Consider the following 22,077-nt stretch of genomic DNA (forward strand, 5'->3'; position numbering starts at 1 on the left):
TTTCTTTTTTTCTGCAGAACACAGAAGAAAATATTTTGAAGAATGCTGGGGTTCCCAATGACTTTAAGTATATGTACAAAAAATTCTGTTTTCTTTTTTGTGTGTGTGTGTGTGTTTTCCACAGAGAAAGTAGTCACACAGGTCTGGAATGTCATGAAAGTAAGTCAATTCACCCTTTGCAAGGATTTTGATTGACAGGCGATCTGACCAATCATAACACTGAATCTGCCATTTTGTCCGACAAACAAACCAGACAGGAGAGTATTAACGAGATTAACGTCGGTGGACTTGAACTTGAAAAATGGTGTGTACTGACGTCTTTCCGCGGTTGAAACAAGATACCTTCTGATGTTCATTCATGCTTATTTCGTGCTATAACTAGTAAAGAGGAAGAGATGATCGGTTCACATGCCGCTTGAACTGAGGCGCTACCGTGATCTGTCACAACACATTAAAGAGCCACAAAATGGATTTATTGTTTGAATTTCTTTTAAAAAAATGACAAAATTTGAAAGCTTATACTTTGTTGTCGGCATGTTGTCATTGTCCTCCACGTTGTCCATTGTCCTTTGCTCTACAATAAGTTTTTCACTGCGTGAGAACATGATGTGTGGCTTGTCAGACGTAGTAACAGTAAGGGGAAGGGTCTTTGCGAAGGGTCAATTATGACAAAATTTTGGGGTGAACTATAACTTTAAATTGTTCACTTTCAGTGCATGATATAAGATGATTACTTCTTACAGACAAATGTGTTTTATTATTAGATATAATACTGGAAATATGATGCATACTATATATGGTCTAATATATATAAAAAAATGTTTGCTGCTTTTTCAGTTTACTGAAAATTAGTTGGGACAAAATTCTTAAATATTTTATCTTAACTTCATTGCCCAGTTTGTTTATAAAATGCAGATGACTAAATCCATTTGTGTTGAGACTACATTAACATTTTTGTTGACATAATCTGAAACTGGACAGGGTTCCCAGCATGCTTTGCATAGAACTAGATATTAAGGTGCTAACATGCACTGTTGCTAGCTAGCTCTTGCCAGCCAAGATCCAACATCAGTTACTTTGACACATCAAATTTTATTGGACTTTACTCAATTCAATTAGGTTTATGCTACTACATACAGCATCCGAGATGAGTTTAGAGTACGTAACTGGTGTTTTTATTGCAATCAAATGTCTTGAAACTCCATGCAAGTTAACCACATTTAGAGGTATTGTGGGAAAAGCAGACATGTCACCTGATTGCAGCCTTGATAAACTTCCCCTGTTCTCCAAGAGTTATTCATTAACGCTTAGTGAATGCAGCTGTTGCAGACACCATAACATTCAATCTGTAGTTATTAAACCACAGTCTATGAGCCCTGTGGTGGCTGATTCACTGAGATCAAATCATATTACAGAAGTCACATCCATTGTTCAATTAAACATTTCAGAATAGCTTTCAGCAATTGCCACTTTTATTTGGAAGTCCTGTTAGCTTGCTAATTGCCTGTAAACAGTCACAGTTTGTATGCTCACTGGACTGCACCAAAGTTTTGTGTCTGTTTGGAAATAAATACTGCAACTGGCAGAGCTCATATCGCTCACCTGCTTGAGCCAGTGTTCGGTGTTGATGAACTATCCTGGGAAGCCTCAGGGGGACTGTAGTACCCTGCTGTAGGGTGACCAGGCTGTCAGAAGACACAGCTTACTCTCAATGGGACATCGGGAAGAGCGCCCATGAGATGGCCTCTGGGCAAAATGAGAAACCGGTGATTCACACTGACTCTACTGGAGAGAAAGAGAGACTTTATTCAGTTAGGAGTTAGACAGACTGTGGCCATCCATGGCCGGTGAGTAGAAGATTATTAGAAACTGTTGTACAAACTATACTTGAGACCTATTTTACACAGATATATTACTATGTGATAGTGGATCTTTAAGACAAACAGATGACATTGTTTGTTTTACCAGGCTGCAAATATTTGATCATCTTATACAACTTAATGTAAGCTGCTCTAGACACGTTATTACATGCTATGTATGTTAGTTGCACAGAAGCTTACTTTACCAGACATGAGGGTCTAGTGCTGTCATAGCGACATGTATTTCTGTGCGTGCTAATGTGATATGCTAATAGACACTGCTGAGCAGATGGTTGACCCCTGTACACTAATAATCTTCATGTGCAATTGAACAATTATTGACCAGTGAGGCAAAGTGCCCTTAAAATGTGCAATTATGAGAGTATGCTGCTTAAATGCATATATATAAGCTCTCCCTTTTAGCTTATGGATACCAGTAGTTACTATCTGAGAAACAACTGTGAATGTAAAAAGCTTATTTAAAGGGACAGTTCACCCAAAAATGAAAATTCTGTCAACATCTGAGCACAAAAGTAGATATTTTAAAGAATGGATCTATCCTAAAATGAAAGTCAATGGGGTCCAAAACAACACCAGAGCCCATTGAACACTGTATGGACAATAGTCAAAATATCATCTTTTAATGTTTCAAAGAAAAAAGGAAGTCATACAGATTTGGAACGACATGAGCGTGAGTAAATGGTGACAGAGTTTTATTTTTTGAGTGAACTATCTCATATTTAAACATGGATTTGTATACTAATTAAATGTAAAAGTAAGCAAACAAGCTTAACATTATAGAATTATTTTCAGATTTTTAAAAATATAATATAATATAAAAATGTTAAAATGTATATATATATATATATATATATATATATATATATATATCATTTTGATTAGGTTAAAAAATAACTAAACATTACAGCTAACTAACACAATAAAACACAATAAAAACATGATTACATAATAAAAAACATGATTTTTGAAAATGTAACAAAACGGAGTTATCTGTTTTTGCAAATAAACTCTTCAAATAATACTATAACATTAAGCTTGTTTGCTTACATTTAATTAGTGTACAGATCCTTTTTTAAATCCTTGACTAATCACAGCAAGTCTTAAAGAGATACTATAATATAGTATTTAGTATATTATTATATCATATTCAACATTTATATAAATTTCACTCTTAATTTCTAAACTATGAGCTGTATTAAATGAGTACAATACCTGTTAGGAAGTTCTGGTTCACCCTCCAGGTGGCTGCAGTAAATCCCCTACAGTAAAGTATAAAACAGGCTGTTGCTCCAGAAATACTGTGTTTCTTGAGCAGCAAAAACACAATGTGCTCCACCTCTTGCACGCAGGTCTCCACTAAAGTGTGTTGACACAAGACACTTGACACTTCTATTCAAAAGGCATGAGAGAATGAGACTGTCCAATGGTGTCACACAGCAGGTTTAGTTAATGCAAAGCCATGTTCTCTGTTGTATGAAACACTGAGTGAGAGGGGAGGGTGACTGGACGCTGAGTTTGTTTTGTGTTTGTGCCATTAGATCCACTTGTAGCACTGGCTTGTGGACTGTCTGCAGCATTTCTGTTCCTGTTGCTGTTTGGCCTATCAGTGTATCTACTGTGGAGGAAGAGACGAAATCAAACACTCTACAGGGGACTGATACCTACCACCCCCACAATCCCACGATGCACCACTCCAGTGCTTCAGACATCACAGAGCAGCAGCTATGGGTAAATAACAGTTGTTGCTTGTCTAGAAATAGCAAGAATACAAGCTGTATACAGTATCATTGCAATGTAAGGTGAACTAAATTGAATAAATGCATCCCATTCAAGCTCTTGGGCTTTTTTAGCAGTAAAGGGAGCCTGGGACTAGTTGTCACAAGGACTAATAACGTTTTGTGTGCACAAAGATATTTTCTCTAGCAGTATAACAGTTTTTTTTTTTTTAGCCAATCCTTCATGGTATTAGATTTACTAAAATGTGAATTTTTATATTATTTATTTGTATTTCCTAATTAAATGTCAATTAATAAATATTATTATTAATTTGTTACTATATTAAAAGCTATTATTATAGCATTTATTTATTTGTTTGTTTGTTAGTTTATCCTAATTGCATTTTAACCTACATATACATTATATGCAGATATAAAAGTGTAAGAAAATAAACATACAAACAAACAAACAAACAATAAGTAATAAGTAAATAAATAATACAATGAAAAAGTATAAAAATGTTATTTATTATAGACTTATTTACTTATTGTTTATTTTTATTTCTTAATAAAATTATATGCAGCTATAAAATACACATTATATAATATATAAATACACATTATATGCAGACATAAACATTTATTTGTAAAAAATGCGTAAATAAATAATATAAAAATTTAAAATAACTAAAAATAATAAATAGATATAAAAATTCACATTTTAATAACATAAAATATGTGACATCTGTAAATAAGCCAGAGTAAATAACTAATATAAATAATAAATAATATAAATAATAATATAAATACAAATATAAAATAAATATAATAAATAGATATAAAAGTTCACATTTAGTAACGTAAAATGTGTGAGATTGGTAAATAAGCATAATAAGTAAATAAATAATATAAAAATGTAAAATAAAATAAATATAATAGAAAAATTCATATTTTAATTAAAGTGTGACATCTGGCTCTGATCTCTCTTATAGCATTCCCTATGAAATGTGGATTGAAGTGCATCTACCCATTCTTATCTTTGAATTTTCACAGCTCAGGTGGTGTTCCTTTCTTTGTGCCTCCTCGATTCAAGAGAACACCTCAACTAAACAAGGGGAAAGAAGAAACGGAGCATGCTGACGAATGGGAACTCTATCCATATCTGCACACCCAGCAAGACTCTCTGACAGTAGGGAGTATGTCAGGACTGCAATATAGGCATTAGGCATCAGAAACAATGATACAAAGAAAGTGTAAAGAGAATGTTTTGACTGTTTGTTTCTCATTCTGCTCTATGTGGTTCTTGAGGTTGGTTCCCCCTGGGCAGCATAAGACCAGACCTGTACCAGCTCCCAGAGGAGCCCAGTGAATGGGCTCTTCCCAATGGCTCAGCTGTTCGTCTGTGGTTCGCTCTGCAGTATCAGCAGGAGAGAGAGCAGCTGGTGGTGTCTCTGCTCCGTGCTGCTAACCTGCCCGCTCAGTGCCAGGGTAATGTCACACTGGTAAAACTGCAGCTGTTGCCGTCTGATGACCGACGACACCGTCAAGCCAAAGCACGACGGAAAGGTTGTCATCCGCAGTTCAACGACACCTTTGTGTTTCAGGTAAAGAGTCTCTCCTGATAAACATTGGCAGTCTTCGTCTCTCTGTATGTGGGTACATCATCAATCTTCCCCATTATATGGAAATACAAGTGCATTTAACTAACGTTTCTTGATTTGTTTGTGAATTTATTTTCAAAAATATTTTTGTTTTAAATAATGGAGAAACTTTTTGAAATTAGAGAAGAAATTTCATAGTTGATGTCTCCATCTACTGGCCATTGCAAGCAGGTTTATGGAGTCATTCCTCTGAGCATATTCTGGGTTCCGTACAAGTTTGTGACAAGCTGATAAACAAGCTGCTGATTATTTAATGTTTATGAAATCTGTATAAATATAAATAAAATGTCTCTTATTCTCAACAAGACTGCATTTATCTGTCTAGATACAGTAAAACAGAAATACTGTGAAATATTATTCCAATTTAAAATTCATGGTGTCTATTTAAATATATTTTAAAATGTAATTTATTCCTGTGGTGGCAAAGCTGAATTTTTAGCATCATTACTCCAGTCTTCAGTGTCACGTGATCCTTCAGAAATCTTTCTAATATGCTGATTTGCTGTTCAACAAGGTTATTATAGTTAACTAGAACTAAAACCATAAAAAAAACTTTATAGACACTTTAAAAAATAATAATAATAAAAGTGACAGAATCACAAAAATACTAAAACTGAAATAAATAAATAAACAAATACATAAAATATAACAAAAAAAAAGAAAGAATTCAAACTATCAATAAAACAATCTGCAATAGTGCTGAAATTTTAATCTTAATATTTTTGGGGAAATGGCAATACATTTATTTCAGTAAAAAAAAAAAACAGCATTTATTTGAAATAGAATTGTTTTGTAACATTATAGATGTCTTTACTGTAAGTTGATCACTTTAATGCATCCTTGCTAAATAAAGTATTAATTTCTTTAAAAAAAAACAAAAACAAACAAAAAAAATCTTGACCCAAAACGTTTGAATGGTACAGTCAAAATAAGGCCTGTAAGCTGATTCCTATGCCTTCTAACAGGTATCTAAGAGCTGTGTCGACCAGTGCTCTCTGAGTATGAGCATGTACACTGTGGACCATCAGAAGAAGCACCATCTTGTAGGTCTAGTCCTGATCCCACTCAGATTTTCTGAACTGAAGGAGATGGCAGGCAAAGTGCAGTGGAGGGATCTGGACAGTGAAAGTGATCAAGTATGACATTTTAATATTAAAGGAATAGCTTATACAGACATTCAAATTCTGTCATCATTTACTCACCTTCATGTCTTTCCAAACCTGTGTGAATTTCTTCTGTGGAACACAAAATAAAAATTTCAACAGAAGAAAGAAAATCATTCAAGTTTGAAATGACATGAGGGTAAAAAACGACATTTGAATTTTAGGGTAAACCATCCCTTTAATCAATTTTTGGGGAAAGAGTGCTGTACTAATGTGTTCTTTTTACTGCTGTTGTAGCCCCTTTCAAAAAACGGTGACATCCAGGTGTCTTTGAACTACAATCAGTCTCTACACCGCCTCACTGTGGTTGTTCTACGAGCACGAGGTTTGCAGTGTTGCAGTGATGCAGGTGAGAAACCGAGCAATAAAGAATACAATACAGTGACAAGCAGTCTTTGTGCACCTTTAACTTGAATGTAAAATGGATGGTACAGGTGTGTGCACCCAGGTCTCTCTGAAGATACATACTCAGGTGGTGAGGAACAAGTGGACCACTGTAGCGAAAGGAAATAATCCATCCTTTAATGAGAGGCTTACCTTCAGACTCCTCCCCATGCGGCTGGACACAGCCTGTCTGACCCTACAGCTCCAGCAGCCCAGCACAGAGGAGCCCGGTAACTGTCAATCAGTCCTTTCCAATAAATAATATAAGAAGACAAAGTATTATGTTAAATTAAAAATATTAGAGGGAACCAAAATGAAAGTGTTTAAAAAACCTCCAATAAAAAACAAGGTTATTATCATGAACTAATACTACTAAAAACACCTTTGTTTATTGAAATAAAATTTAATTAGATGGAAAAACTTACACTAAATGAAAATAAGAAACGTTGCCTAGGTTACTAAGAGATTTAATTTTAATTTGCACTACAGTTACTAATTGAAAAAAACAAACTGAGCTATAACTAAAACTGGAATAAAAATAAATTAAACGTAAATAGTAATACTTTGAAAAAACAAAAACTACTAAAAAATGACAAACACATACAACAAAAATATTAATAAAAACTATGATAGCATATAAAAAATACTAAACCCTATTAATAATAATAATAATATCATACCCAAATTTGATTGATCACAACTGGCTGACTGGTTACAATAAAACAAACAAATATTAATGTAAAATGAATAACACATATTAAAGATTCTGCACTATTTCTAGGTCACTAATTAAATTGATATGCTGATCATGGTAATTTTTCAATTAAACTCAATTTAAGTCAAATTTTTATACTGATATTATAATATGTGACCATGGACCACAAAACCAGTCATAAGGGTCAATTTTTTGAAATTGAGATTTCTACATCATCTGAATAAATAAGCTTTCCATTGACGTATGGTTTGTTAGGATAGGACAATATTTGGCTGATATACAACTATTTGAAAATGTGGAATCTGAGGGTGCAAAAAAATCAAAATATTGAGAAAATAGTCTTTAAAGTTGTCCAAATGAAGTTCTTAATAAAGCATATTACTAATCAAAAATTAAGTTTTGATATATTTGCGGTAGGAAATTTACAAAATATCTTCATGGAACATGATCTTTAATTAATATCCTAATGATTTTTGGCATAAAAGAAAAATTGATATTTTTGACCCATCCAATTTATTGTTGGCCATTGCTACAAATATACCTGTGCTACTTATGACAGGTTTTGTGGTCCAGGGTCACATATGTAATTATATAAAAATATAATAGAAATATACTGTTTCATTCCCCATTCACCAGTGGTCTTAGACATAAATTATTTTAAAGGCACCATTATAATATACCTATGTATCTGTACTCAGTCACTATATTTTGTCTTTACTGGCAGTGTTGTTGGGCATTGTGGTGATTGGGCCGTTCATGTATGCAAGGGGCAGAGAGCTGGAACACTGGAACGACATGGTCAGCAAACCACAGGAGCTGGTCAGGCAATGGCACCCGCTGGGATCCGCTGACACAGTACAGGACCCTCAATGAACAACATGCTACAAACTCAATGCCACCTCTCTCCTCTCTTTGAAAACAATGGTAGCCTTTTTTCTTATCTTTAAGGTGGAAGTGTTTTTTTTTTTTTTCAATACAAGACTGATGTCAGAAAATCAAATGGAATTAAACAAAGTCAAAAGAAAAGGTTTATTGATAGCATACATTTGGTGAATGAACTTTGTGTTTAATTACATTATTTTAAATAACAGTTTGCTCCTCAAAGCCCATCAGAACAACTGTGTGACTTGATGCAGGAGGTAAAAATACAGTCCAGTTGTACCATAGGGTTCTCACACTTTTAACCCATGGATTTCCATTTCCATTCCATTTGTTTATGAATAATGGATAAGATTTTTGTTTCATTTGGATTCAGATTGATTTGCATCCATCCATCCATTCTTCAATCCTCTTTTCCTATGTAGGGTCACAGAGATTGATACTGAATCATTCAGACCAATTTGTGAACTGGTTTGATTGATTTATTGAATGATTCGCTCACAATTTGGACATACACTACCATTCAACAGTTTGGGATCAGTAAAGTTTAAAATAACAATAAGCATTAAACTGATCAAAAGTGACAGTAACAATATATATATATGTTATATAATGTTACAAAGTAAGTCTATTTTACATAATTGCTGTTCTTTTAAACTTTCTATTTATCAAATAATCCTGAAATGTTTCTTGAGCACCAAATCAGCATATTAGAATGATTTCTGAAGGATCATGTGACACTGAAGACTGGAGTAATGGCTATAAATTCAGCTTTGCCATCAAAAGAATAAATTGTATATGCGGCCTTGGTGAGTATAAGAGAAAATTCAACAATAAAACACTTACAGACCCCAAACTTTTGAACAGTAGTGTATCAAGTTTTCTCTACACAAAAGCAAAAGCTAGTCACACAATATTAATATTCTCTTAATAGTTCCACATTTTTCATGTTTGTGGGAACACTGCACACAGTGTGAAATCCCCCACCCCTTCTGGGCCTACATGCATGTAACATGGACATAGGCCAATTTAGAAGGGGTTTTCTACATGATTATTCATGGACATCAACATTTTGCAGTTATCAATTTAAAACCCAATTATATGTAACACTGCTTAAATGTAGCTCATTAGTTAAGCCTGCTTTCACATGGACTGTGTTTGGACCCAAAGACTGTAAACATAAATCACGATTCTCATCTGTGAATCTATTTCCTTTGGTGCATTTTGCAACACGGTTGCATATTGTGACCTGGGTGCGTGTAGCTGCTCTGACCCTGAACACTGGGTCTGGATAATCTACTACTGTAAGGCCTCTTATGGACTAATCACAGAGTTCAGAAAGGCTAGCAGATTGCAGCTCGGCGTCCACCTGTTCTCATGTTCTGTGTATAGCCAGCGTAGATCTGTAGGACTTTTTAAACTGCTTGGACACAACATGTCTTGTGACCTGGCTTGTGATTTTGGCTCTCGATTGGTACTCTCGGGTTCAGACGTGACATCTGAGCAACTGGAAACTGAGAGCAATTATATTCTATGTTTGTGCTTTCAGATCCATTCTTTATTATGAGTGGCTGAAATGAGCTCCTTAAATATCGGGACGTGGTTTACACCAGGCCACCTCAGACGTTCATTAATATTCTGAGTCCAAAAGCACTACGATGAAGCCTCACAAGAGGGTATGAAGCACTGCTGCCCTCAGATTCCTGTTTCTCGGTATGTTCTTCACTGAGCATTTGATAACTTTATACAATTTGGGGCAGCTGCCTAGGTGGGCAAAGTTCGGTAAGCGGTGTCCAGTCTGGTGGCCGTTTTTTGCGCCCCACAGCATTGTGGAGCACCTTTGAAGCACTTCTACTGCCACAGAGTACTGGCCGTTAGTCCACTGTTTCAGCCTGACCACCGTCACAGCTGAAGAGAAGCCAAAAGAGTACCGTGAGGTGCCACGGAAGACCCGCTCCCCCTCGCCGAAATACGCCCCTTCCTCCCAGGACAGCATGGTGCCATCTTCTTCGCCCATGTCGGCCAGGTTACAAAGGGCCAGAAGGCAAGAGCTCAGCAGTGCCTCGTTCTCACTGTACTGGAGAAGAACCGACACCAGTCGTGGGACAGCTCCAAGCCTCAGGAATCGCACCTGCTGCAAGTCTGGCAAGAGAATAATCTCTTAAATCCCAACGTCAAGGGTCAGCATCAAGATACAGATTGCAGACTGAAAATCTGTGATTTATCAGAGGGATACTGGACCCAAAAATGAAAATCCTGTCATCATGCCTCATTTTGAAGAATAAAAACAACATTGAAACCCCTTTAGCTTTGTTGGATAGACAAAAAAAGAAAAAGAAAAACACTGATGACAGAATTTTCAATTTTTGGTAAAGTATCCCTTAAAAAAAATCTATGATTGTATTATCTCTCTTGATGTTTGCTGAAACGGATAAGGTAATTTCACTCAAAATCCTGCCATTAAATTATTTAGATTTAAATATTATCTGACAATGTTCACACACAGCTTTTGCGCACTCCACTTCTCGTGAACGCTGCCTGTTCCAGCAAAATCACAATATGGAAAGCATCCAAATACACTATTGTTGCCAATGACAAACTGATGCATTCTCAAAAGCTTTCAAATGTGAAAAATTGTAACTATTTTCTGAAACTACACATCTGAGTCACATCCTCTCAGATTCAGAATGCCTCTGAAACAGATCCAATTCAGATCAACTGGGAGTTAATACCTTTGTTATGGTAAATAGGGCGCTACAAATGTCATTAAAAAAATCTGAGTCTTACTCAATGACATACTAAAGTATGACTAATGCTCTCACATCAGTACTGCCATTAAGACCTGTGGTTAGAAGAACAGGGCAAAAGTTCAGGTTCACTCACTGCTGTCATAGCAAATCTTGGCGATGGCCTGGCTAACGTGAAGGAGAAGGTCCTGGTCTTGGCTTAGCAGTAAGGTCACAAGGGCAGATACAATGCCTGTCTCAAAGCATTGCTCTCTCACAGGAGCTAAAGAAAGATGGAATTATAGAATCAATAATCAGTCAATACAGTCAATACATAAGTATTAAGTTAGATATCAAGCTCCCATTATTTGCAAAATTTGCAGTTTATCCAGTGCAACTTATTAGAGAAACAAACCCACAAGCAACCTGAGGTAATGGTGTAGGTCTCGTTCATGGATCATCTCTTGAGTTCAACCTTTCGGTTACAGCCCAGCCCATATTCTTAACCACAAGGCTACACCAACAAACACATGCATTATGTATGTATACATTTGTTCTTACCATCTCTGGCCAGTTCAGCTACCAATCTGGCAGTGTGAGTAGTGAGTGTGCTCTTTCTTCTTAAAATCTGAGCCAGAACAGGCAGAATCCCACTTTCTACCACCTGCTCTGATATGCCTTTCTCTAGGACAAGAAAAACACATTGCACAAAGCTTGGGGTGAGTAATATGTACAGTATTAATGTTTTTAAAAGAAGTGTCTTATGCTCTCTAAGTCTACATTTAGTTGATACACAATACAGTAAAACAATAATATTGTGGAATATGATTAGAATTAATAACCATTCTCTACTTTAATATTTTTTAAAAATGTGAATTATTTCTGTAATGGCAAAGTTGTATTTACAGCACATTAACTTTCCAATATGCTGAAAGAAAAGGTCATTTCTTATTATTATGTTGAAAACTGCTAAATAGTTTTGTGGAAACTGACATTTTTCTAGGATTCATAGATGAATACAAACTTCAAAAGACTTTTTTTTTGTAAAATTATAAATGCCTTTACTCTCTTTTTGTTGACCAATTTAATGTGTCCTTGGAGAATAAAATTATTAATTTTAATTATACTGACCCCAAACTTTTAAACGGTTATGAATATATATCCCATCCCTCTGAAAGTACAACAAATTGGATAAATTGTGTACATCATGCTAGCTAGACCATTCTTATCCAGTTGTCCTTAGTGAACATACGCAAAGATAAACAAATGATGTTTCCACAAACTACAGAAGTCGCTCACAGCTGGCCACCTGGTTGCTTGTGTACAAAGGAGCAGTCTGGCTAATCGTTCCTGTCACTCAAAGGCTCTCACAGAGACAAATGCGGATTAGAGCGTCTCTGTTTTCAAATCCACAGGAGTTGTGTATCCTTCTCACAGCTATGCTTGTTGATGTATTAATTATGATTTCTCACCTGTGCTCGGATGATTTGTGATATGTAGGGGATAACGCACAGTCACTTGTTCATTATTGCAACATAAACCTCACAGGGTCTTGTATCATTTCAGTACATAATCAGACTGTACATAATCCTGCTTTTTACACATCAAACACTGATTTAAGTTTATATTATTTGTCTATGTGAGAATAAATTTAACACAAAGTGGATCAAGAGACAAAACCAGCATAGCTATGAAAGAAACCATTTGCTTAGGATGACAGCAAATATTACTGTTTGGAGTTCATTATGCAAAAATATTCAAACTTAGAGTGTTGCAACTGACCAGGCAAAATTAAGTTTTCCAGAGAGACACATAATAACTTATGATAGTAGCCTCGGTCAGGTATAGCCAAAGTGTAATAGCAATACGCACTAAGCAGCTTTCAGAACTCACTCAAAGTGCTGGCACATTCTGCATCTAACTAGCTGAAACAAGCTCATACCAATTGACAACAGTTTCCGTTTACTTTAAAGAAACTACTTTATAAAGGCATAATATATTAAGAGATGTCACAAGATATAACATCCTGTATAATGATCAGAGGGCCTAGTTTTTGTTGCATAAGCACTCAACTAGTACTATGCATGTCTACATTAATACATGTACACTCTTGACTTCTCCAGTCCCAAACAAACAATCTAAATCTTAAATTCTATACAGTAACAAAAACATGAAATACTCACTTCTTTCTATGGCAACATTGAGTACTGTGTCCAAATATGGCTTTAGTTCCTCCTCGACAAGTTCTGTGCTCACACTGATGGCCTCTATTGCAGCACTTAGTGAGTCTGAGAATAGAAAATGTACATTGAAATGTGCATCCTTCAGACAGTCTTTCCATTGTGGCTGTTGTTACTTACCCTTGGGCGCATTAGGTAGTGGACGACTGGCCCCCATCTTGTCCATATGTCTGTGTGAGGTTGTGATGACCTCTTTAGTTCTCAGCACTGATTGTGTCCTGGATTACCAAAGCAGTCTAGAATAATATGCTTCTGATCTAAAATCTCACACAACTCCATGTCTTGCTTTGTATCAGTATATATTTGTGCAATATTGTCCTTTTTTGTGTCCTCCACCTGTTTTCCTTCCACTCTTGTCCGGGTTGTATATACATGTATGTTTGCGAAACAAACTCCTCCCTCCCTCACTCATCACACATTTATTTTCTTCCTCTCAATCCGTCTCTCTACCGCCTGCTCTGATTCAGATCTACTCTAATGCACTCCTAATCCTCAATCTGATGAAAGCCTCACAGTGGACAGGACACCTGTAAATGACACTGTGAACTGCAGAACGCCAACATCAAACGTCTCCTACAGGGCAGAAGAGAGAGAGAGAGGAACAACAAACAGACAAACAATATCATTGGCTCAGCTAAAAATCTGACTCCATGGTGCGGATTTTCTCTGCATGCTCACCAGGGATTCAGAAAAGCTGCTTTGTGGGGAAATCTTTTGTGAAAATACAAAAGATTACAAAGCAGTTGAAGTGAGCATAATTGAAAACAAACCAATTAGCTATTATTGATATTTGAGAGGACGTATAAAACAGATTAATTATAACAGCAACTACATGTTATTAAATAACTGTGCAAATGTTGCCACCACAATGCTAATATGATGTTATGTGGCTGCAAAGCTGTTCTGAATGGTTATAAACATATTGTTACATGTTACTTAATAATGGATCATATAAAAAAGGCCTCTATGATGTTAGGATTGTGCCCCTCCTTCCATATTTTGTCGTTTAAATCCAGTTTCAGATATCTCTGGCTCATAGCGCAAATAATGTGAGATATGCAACGCTCATAAAATTAATACGTAGGGTTAAGGGTTTATTTAAATCCCTAACCCTTATTATATGCAATTGTAATTGCAATAAATCCATTCAATAAATTTCAGTCTTGTATTAAAATGGATCCTTTTACGCTCTGCACGCAATATACATGTAATAAATATACAAATTGCTTAAAAAAGGTAATGCCTTTAATACAAGCATATGATGAGCAATCTGCAAAACTTACCGAGTACAGGCTACAGTTGTTCACATACACTAAATATCAGACACAAACAGAAAAAGGAAATAAATAGTACGAAAAATCAAACAATGTCCAAGAGAAGATATGTTCATTCTCAAACTAAATTGCTTGGAGTTTGTAAGATTAAGTACAACAGAATCAAAAAACACTTCAGAGATAAAATTCTAAAATGAGACTAACAGAAACTGATATTGTGACCATTTTATGAAAATACAACATAGTGCTTGAAAAACAAAATTGTCTGTGTACATTTGTTCTTTGCCACAAATGGCAAAACAAAAGGTTGAGGGCAATACATGATTGGTTTAAATCAAAACATCTCTGCCAACATCCTCTCAGACCTACATTATTTTCTTGATTGACCAGATTGTGAGAAAAAAATAAACAAAATATAGCCAGTCTTGAGAGAAGGAGAGAAGTCTAACATTTATAAAACTAAAATTTTCTATGAAAAACTTTTTGCACTCAGAATTCACAGTGTCTCTCTGCACCTTTCAGGCATGTGATGTTACGCAAGACCTGCATTGGTGGGGTTAAGTCCACTGGAAATGGTTTCGTATCCTACAGAGACTAGCGTTAACATGCTGCTCTCCATCTCTGAGGATTGTTGAACCTCAGGAACAACAGAATCCAGCCGCATCTGTTTCCCTTTCTTCCGTCCCCTTTTGCCCTTTTCTTTAGGTTTGCCGTCTTCAGTGGCGGCTTTGGGCTTGCGGTTGCGTTTCCTTATCCTTTTCACCGGAGGTTCGGGTTTGGGGTCGGTGTTCCCTGAGAGGATTCGGATTTGTCGGTCGATGACGGTATCTATGATATTGAGAGCCACGTCCATCATGCCGTTACCAAGACCATGTGTAACACTGGAGAACAAACGTGTATTCAGCGGGTCATTAAAAATCTTCCTCATCTCCTCTAGATAATTCCTGTTTAACAAACAGAGAAACAACCAATATTACTTTTTGAATCACAGCAGAACCATTTACTATTATTTGTACAGGCCTACTAATAATTGACCTTGTTTCAATGATTTTTGACCAGTGCTGCACTTGGTTTGTTTCAGGTAGCAACTGTTTCGCCATATTCTCATAATCGACATATTGCAGTGCAAAATCCTTCATGTCTTTGCAAAGGGCAGCTGTGTCACCTGAAAATAATGAAAATTCATGCAGTTATGTAAAATTAATTTGCTTTAACCTTGTCTACATTCATTTCTGGTTGTATTTAAAGGGATAGTTTTCCCAAAAATTACAACTTTGTCATCATTTATTGACTCTCATGTTGTTTCAAACCGGTTTGACTTATCTTTGTCTACAAAACAAGATATTTTAAAGCATATATCAACTGATTTTCCCATAAAATGACAGTCAGTGGGGTCTAAAACAACACTGATGACTTTCATTTTATGTGCAAAAAGCCACTAAAACTATAAAAATACCTTTTTTATTTTCCAAACAGGTTTGATTTTTCACTTTTTCCAAGTATATTGTTCAGACGTACCTTCAGTTAGTTTGGAAAAGGAACTGGACACTGCTGTATTGGTGCTTGGTGACAGACCAAAGACATTTAGAGACTCCAAGAGTGTTTTCTTACTAGCCGGACCTCGACTCACTCTTGTATAGGCAGCCAGAGATCGGAGAGACATCTTCTCAGGTGGTTCCAATCTCCTCTTCACCTCGTCGTAATGGATCTGGTATTTGCGAGCCTTTGAGCTCTTCATGTTAGGGTCCAGCAGGGAGGCTACATCTGCAAAAGGGACTTGCAGTGAGTTCACTGCACCATCTTGAGACGGCGCGGCACTCTGGTCCTCTGATGGACCTTGTGTTGACACGTGGTCTTGGGTCGGAATATAAGACTGTGCTTCCATGTGGCCTTGCGGTAGAGTCTGCAGATGTGGAGCAGGCTGGATGTGAGACTGAGTCTGGATGTGAATTGGCATTTGGATGTGCGATGGGATCATGTGCGGTATAGCCTGACAGGAGACTTCTTGAGGTACCACGTGCTGTGTGATGATTTGTGCGATGTTTGGAGGTTGTGGTTGCGGCTGATACATGGTTATAATGGGGTTACCGACAGAGACGTGGACCACTTCATTGTTCTGGGGAACAGCAGACATGTGCATTCCTGCAGACGGATCCATCTTTTTCCCTCTCACAAGCACAGTGATGACCAGCTTTTTAACGCAACTTTGTATCTAAAACAAACAAACAAAAAAGAGTATAGTTAGATAATAAGCAAGTTACTAATTTATGATGAGTTTACAAATGCTAACATTTCAGTAACATATATTAGGAAAGTAAATAGTAAATTTAGATTTTTGACATAATTAGTTTTTTAAATTATTATTCTATTTATTTAATTTTATCATTTTATTTTTATTTATATATTTTAAATCCACACTTGGCTAAATTTGTTGAATTTTGTGGTATTAAGACTTTATACTAAGTTAAAGGGTTAGTTCACCCAAAAATGAAAATTAGCCTGTGTTTTACTCACCCCCGAGGCATCCTAGGTGTATATGACTTTCTTCTTTCAGACGAATCCAGTCGGAGTTGTATTAAAAATTGTCCTGGCTATTCCAAGCTCTATCATTGCAGTCAGCGGTTGTTGCAGTTGAACAGTCCACAAGTCGTCAAACAAAGTGCACGCATCCGTAATAAAAACGTGCCTCACACGGCTCCGGGGGATGAATATAGGCCTTCTGTAGTGAACCCATGCGTTTTTGTAAGAAAAATATCCATATTTCAAACGTAATAACCACTTTTCTCTCACTTCCGGTGTCTGTCTTACGCGGAAGGCGTTCCGGCGGATGACGCAGGACGTATGTGCAGCGCGCGCCTCTTGAGATATGCTAGTCTCGCGAGTTTGTTTATAGGAGCAAACGAAGCAAAGTTTTATTACTTTAGCAAACGAAAACTAGTCTCCTCTTGGCTTATATCGAAATCCTCCAACATTTTTCTTTGCAAATCTTCGGTTTGTACTTCTAATTCATGACCGGAGTTTTGTTTTGTTCTCTCTCCACGTCATCTGCCGGCACAGCTTCCCCGTATGACAGATACCAGAAGTGAGAGAAAAGTGGTCATTACGTTTGAAATATGGATATTTTTCTTACAAAAACGCATGGATTCACTACAGGAGGCCTTTATTCACCCCCCGGATCCATGTGAAGCACGTTTTATTGTGCGCGCTTTATTTGACGACTTGTGGACTGTTCAACTGCAACACCCGCTGACTGCAATGATAGAGCTTGGAATAGCCAGGACAATTTTTAATATAACTCCGACTGGATTCATCTGAAAGAAGAAAGTCACATACACCTAGGATGCTTCGAGGGTGAGTAAAACACAAGCCAATTTTCATTTTTGGGTGAACTAACCCTTTAAGATTTTTATTCAGTGCCACATGAACCAGATCTATCACATTTTTACAATATTAGCTGCAAGACAAAAAAAAAATTACATTAATTTCAGTGTTTTTAAAACATTACATGCTTTCAGTTTGACCACACGATTCATGTATAAATGAAAGTAATTGATAAAAAACCCAATTTCTTTAATATATTGATATCCCAATGTTATTTCCCTTTTCTGAAAATAAAAGACACTTTTAAAGACACATTTCTATCATACACACCAGATTTGTTTGTTTTTTAAACTTCCCAAAAAAAACAAAAAAAAACTAGAGTATACACAATGATAAAATATGCAGAAATGTTTTTTTTTTCCCAGTCCACAAAATTCACAAGTCTATGATTTTTTTTCAGCTTATATGTTTCCAAACATTCTGAACTTGACAAATCCTACGTGGTATTTTGTAGGATACTTCTTTCATTTTCTTATTTATGCAAAATGTGCTTAGCATTACCATTATTTATTCCAAATAAAGAAGACCACAAAATCACACAAGGAAAGGAGACCGAACAATCAGAATTTCTAATGAACTTATTGCTACATTATCACATTTTTTTTCAACATACAGGTGGGAACGTGAGCCAACGTGACGTTTTTGACAGCGTCACCGCGACGCGAGGCGGCTGAAGTTTGGAGCGCGTGTATGTTTCTTACACACTCTGTGCATTACAACCACACAGTAAGGTTAAAAACTGGGTCGCAGCACCTGCGTTTGACGAAGAACGTGTATGTGATATAATCTTTCGTTTATTTCACATATAGAGAAGGTATATACACATAAAACCGAGTAGAAAAGTCAGAGCTGACTTTGCGAGGAAAGATAATCTACTTGTTTTGATGAATAGCAGGACAGGCCAAAGCCACCATTATGTTTGAAACGTGATATTCCACCGTAATTATGTGCTCAAAAGCGTCCAGACCTCCGTTTCATTCGGACCGTTCGGGTTACGAACACTAACCTAGAATCAGACATAAGTTACTGACAGTATTCTTACTTACCGCTCTATGGTTAGAGTCGTATTTAAACCTTACTGATCCTAGAACAGTCCATGGCGAACCGACCGAAGGTCTCCTTCTTCACCGATTCTATTTCGGCGGGTTGCAAATCAGCAGACGGGGCACAGACGCCATAGCTGCCGGAGCTCGAACGCTCATTGGTCAATGCCGCTGCCAATCATGCTCCCTGGAAGCGCTTATTCGGTGAGGCCTCTGTCAGTCATGTTACGTCAGAGTAAAAAGGCGGAATATCCGGACTCCGCAGCTTAAAATGGTAGGACGCGAACAAAGCTTCCAGGTGCCTGTTTGTCACGTAGTATTATTGACAAAAAACAAGCAAAGGAATGTACTTGCTTTGGATTTGTTATATTGAAGCGATCAAATAAGATCAAGTCAAACATACTGTGGATTAAGTATCTGTTTCCTTGCCATGTAAATAAGTTTTCATGTTCAAATAATAGGTGACCTCTTTGCACTACAGTATATTGATCAACACTTACTGTTTTCTTGATAGATAAAGAAACGATCAAATCTCCATTCGTGGACACAGGATGTGTTATTTTTGTAGTTCACTACTCATTTTCTGCACTAGATGGCTGTATTTCTACTTAAATGGCTTTGGTTCACTATCTCTAATGATCTCATTAGATGCTGCCCATCCCAAAGCTGTAATGTTTATTTGCGTTTTCAGCTAGTTGGACAATTAGTCTTAAGCGCTTATTATTAAAAGCAAACCCATTATCTTGATAATCTTGCAAGTGGTAGACAGAAAGAGGAGACCAGGGAGCTATTAATGAGAGTAATTGTTTAGAGATGCATCCGTGGTAAGAGAGGTGGTGTCTCACCATTTTTGTTGCTGTCTCTTGACACACAGAATTCATATATCTGCCCATTATCTATAGGTCACAAATGAAGTGTCAGCACAGGAGGCGTAAAGGGACCAGAGATGGAGAGACGTATGGAATATGTGCTGGAAAAGCACAAATATATCCTTCTTCAGCAACCTCTGCATCAGTGTGTCAGGTCAGATTGACATATAAATCAAAGGTCTGCCAGGACTCATTACTTATGGTCTTTTTATATGCCAAAGCCATAAATCTTGCATGTTTTAAATGCATAAAATTAAAGACTTATTATGCATTTTTGAAACCGAAGTTTTGGCTTATTTTAAAGGAGGGGTTTATTCTTTTTCTTTTTCTTTGATCAGCAGACAAAGGCTCTCTGTGGTGCTCTTGTGTATAAATGCAAAGAGATTTTGAATAAGCTGCAAAAATGAATGCAGTTGAATGGGCATTTGTAATATATTTGCTCTATCTATCTATCTATCTATCTATCTATCTATCTATCTATCTATCTGTCTGTCTTTTCTATATATCTCAAGCATGTCTGTCTGGCTTTTCTATATATGTCAAGCATATTTAACTGGTCATTTCAAAGCCTTAATGGAGCAAATCAGTTTCATTCTCATTCTAAACTTCTTTAATGTGAAACAATATTGATGTTTGGTACATTAGCAAATGTTGTTGAGATCCTCCATTAACAAGCCTCAATAAGGCTGCTCGCATCTTCGACAGCATGCACCACTTCAAACGCTATTTTACAACAGCATCCAGAGTGCCTGCGGCAGCCAACGCTAAACGTTCTGCTGTTGTCCCACTGCCAAACTCTGGGGAGGGATACGGATAGAGCAAGCCAGGAAGTCTGAGTGTTTAAGTATTCAACTCTAAATATTTAAATGAATAAGGAAGTCTGTGTCATGTTGGAAATTTGAAATGAAATTTATAAATGTAGAACACACAAGGTTTGTCTTCTTTTTTATGTGTATGCTGAATGCTAAATTTGACAATAAACATAACAGAGTTTAATTATGTATAAAAAAAGCTTCAAAACATGATGCAATATGACTGGCGTATTAGTTCAGACCTGTCTAAATAAGCCAGATAGTTGATTTAAATATCTAACACTAATATCTCACCTTCATGCTTTGCTCTTTGGTGTGATTTGTCACTTGTATTCATTGCCTGAAAGGATTAGTTCATCAAAAAACAAATCATGATTTATTCAACCAGTAACACTTTAACTGTCAATGAGCAGATACAGTATTTAATCTTTGTTAACATTGGTTAATAAAATTACAACTTGTTCATTGTCAGCTCAGGTCCATTAAGTAACATTAACAGATACAACTTTTTATTTTAATAGTTTATTAACTAAGATATAAACTAAGATTAATAAATGCTTAAGGAGTGTTTTCATAGTTAGTTAATGTTAACAAATAGAACCTGTTAAAGTTTACCATTCATCCTTGTTCCAAACTAATATTACTTTATTTTTTTCTGTGGAATTTAAAAGGAAATATTAATGCTGCTCTTGACCTTCACAATGAAAGTGAATAGTGACCTGTCATTGTCAAGTTAAGCCTCAAAAATGACAAATAAGACTTAATTAAATATGTACATATATGTGCATGACCTGGAATATAGCACTTGGGTCTAAAGGCCCACTTTTATTTTAATTCTTGTCACATTTTGGTGCATGAGATCCACTGGTCATCATTCACTTTCATTGTTAGAAAAATATTCTTCAACATATTATCTTTTGTCTTCCATGGAACAAATAATACACAACATAAGGGTCAATTTTTTTTTGAAAACTATTACTGTAATAACTGTTAATAGTATGTGGAGAAGAAAAAAAAGAGAGTCTGATTCCTTCTTTCTTATCTGTTTCCATACCAACTGGGTGGGGATTGGCTGCTTTAGAGGGGGTTAATGGAACTGAGAGTTGATGCCTCTGGGTAAAGACAGTTATGATAGTCATACAGAGCCCCTAAATCTGTGTGTGTGGATTTTTGCGTGGCTGTATAAAAAAAGAAAGACTTTGCAAAGCATTATGACTCACTGATGTATTTGTTGCCAAGATAAAACATACATCTCTTTTAAAATCGTCCGTTTTAATGTCAATTCTAAACAACACCACTTTCAGGTTCTTGCTCTCTCTTTTTACCCCCCCCCCC

At 36.3% G+C, this 22,077-nt stretch overlaps 3 protein-coding genes across 6 annotated transcripts; 1 reads left to right on the top strand and 2 right to left on the bottom strand.

Annotated features, from left to right (window-relative positions):
* The first annotated feature begins 1,608 nt into the window (after positions 1–1,608).
* LOC107690928 (synaptotagmin-15-like) lies at positions 1,609–13,935 on the top strand. 4 transcript variants are annotated; one of them, XR_001634498.1, is made up of 9 exons: positions 1,609–1,847; positions 3,419–3,608; positions 4,649–4,791; positions 4,904–5,199; positions 6,222–6,392; positions 6,657–6,768; positions 6,854–7,033; positions 8,243–8,442; positions 13,831–13,935. XR_001634498.1 is itself a non-coding variant. In XM_016489354.1 (8 exons), the coding sequence occupies exons 1-8, from the start codon at positions 1,841–1,843 to the stop codon at positions 8,389–8,391; spliced, it is 1,248 nt and encodes a 415-aa protein (XP_016344840.1). In that variant the 5' UTR covers positions 1,609–1,840; the 3' UTR covers positions 8,392–8,762. The 4 variants fall into 4 exon arrangements, 3 of the variants coding, with proteins under 3 accessions (XP_016344840.1, XP_016344842.1, XP_016344841.1); XM_016489354.1 differs by lacking the exon at positions 13,831–13,935 and having other exon boundaries at positions 8,243–8,762; XM_016489356.1 differs by lacking the exons at positions 8,243–8,442; positions 13,831–13,935 and having other exon boundaries at positions 6,868–7,001.
* LOC107690929 (uncharacterized) lies at positions 9,213–13,839 on the bottom strand. The gene is made up of 5 exons (XM_016489358.1): positions 13,484–13,839; positions 13,307–13,411; positions 11,685–11,807; positions 11,281–11,406; positions 9,213–10,539 (listed from the first exon to the last, which is right to left on the bottom strand). The coding sequence occupies exons 1-5, from the start codon at positions 13,527–13,529 to the stop codon at positions 10,064–10,066; spliced, it is 876 nt and encodes a 291-aa protein (XP_016344844.1). The 5' UTR covers positions 13,530–13,839; the 3' UTR covers positions 9,213–10,063.
* A 712-nt stretch (positions 13,936–14,647) lies between the features above and the next one.
* LOC107690931 (uncharacterized) lies at positions 14,648–19,284 on the bottom strand. The gene is made up of 4 exons (XM_016489360.1): positions 19,065–19,284; positions 16,156–16,849; positions 15,673–15,802; positions 14,648–15,581 (listed from the first exon to the last, which is right to left on the bottom strand). The coding sequence occupies exons 2-4, from the start codon at positions 16,793–16,795 to the stop codon at positions 15,170–15,172; spliced, it is 1,182 nt and encodes a 393-aa protein (XP_016344846.1). The 5' UTR covers positions 16,796–16,849; positions 19,065–19,284; the 3' UTR covers positions 14,648–15,169.
* Positions 19,285–22,077: the final 2,793 nt, after the last annotated feature.

The sequence above is a fragment of the Sinocyclocheilus anshuiensis genome, unplaced genomic scaffold (assembly GCF_001515605.1).
Source record: "Sinocyclocheilus anshuiensis isolate Anshui unplaced genomic scaffold, SAMN03320099.WGS_v1.1 scaffold1885, whole genome shotgun sequence".
In the NCBI taxonomy this organism is placed as follows: domain Eukaryota; kingdom Metazoa; phylum Chordata; class Actinopteri; order Cypriniformes; family Cyprinidae; genus Sinocyclocheilus; species Sinocyclocheilus anshuiensis.

What these genes read in the sequence shown, in the direction of transcription:
- LOC107690928 (XM_016489354.1), top strand. An exon ending in TGGACAGTGAAAGTGATCAA is followed by an intron (nt 6,393 to 6,656) that starts GTATGACATTTT and finishes CTGCTGTTGTAG; the next exon opens with CCCCTTTCAAAAAACGGTGA. An exon ending in GCAGTGTTGCAGTGATGCAG is followed by an intron (nt 6,769 to 6,853) that starts GTGAGAAACCGA and finishes TGGATGGTACAG; the next exon opens with GTGTGTGCACCCAGGTCTCT.
- LOC107690929 (XM_016489358.1), bottom strand. Translation starts at nt 13,529, where the DNA reads ATGGACAAGATGGGGGCCAGTCGTCCACTACCTAATGCGCCCAAGG. An exon ending in ACTACCTAATGCGCCCAAGG is followed by an intron (nt 13,412 to 13,483) that starts GTAAGTAACAAC and finishes TTCTATTCTCAG; the next exon opens with ACTCACTAAGTGCTGCAATA. An exon ending in CAATGTTGCCATAGAAAGAA is followed by an intron (nt 11,808 to 13,306) that starts GTGAGTATTTCA and finishes TTCTTGTCCTAG; the next exon opens with AGAAAGGCATATCAGAGCAG.
- LOC107690931 (XM_016489360.1), bottom strand. Translation starts at nt 16,795, where the DNA reads ATGGATCCGTCTGCAGGAATGCACATGTCTGCTGTTCCCCAGAACAAT. An exon ending in CTTTTCCAAACTAACTGAAG is followed by an intron (nt 15,803 to 16,155) that starts GTACGTCTGAAC and finishes CATTATTTTCAG; the next exon opens with GTGACACAGCTGCCCTTTGC. An exon ending in TCAAAAATCATTGAAACAAG is followed by an intron (nt 15,582 to 15,672) that starts GTCAATTATTAG and finishes TTTGTTAAACAG; the next exon opens with GAATTATCTAGAGGAGATGA.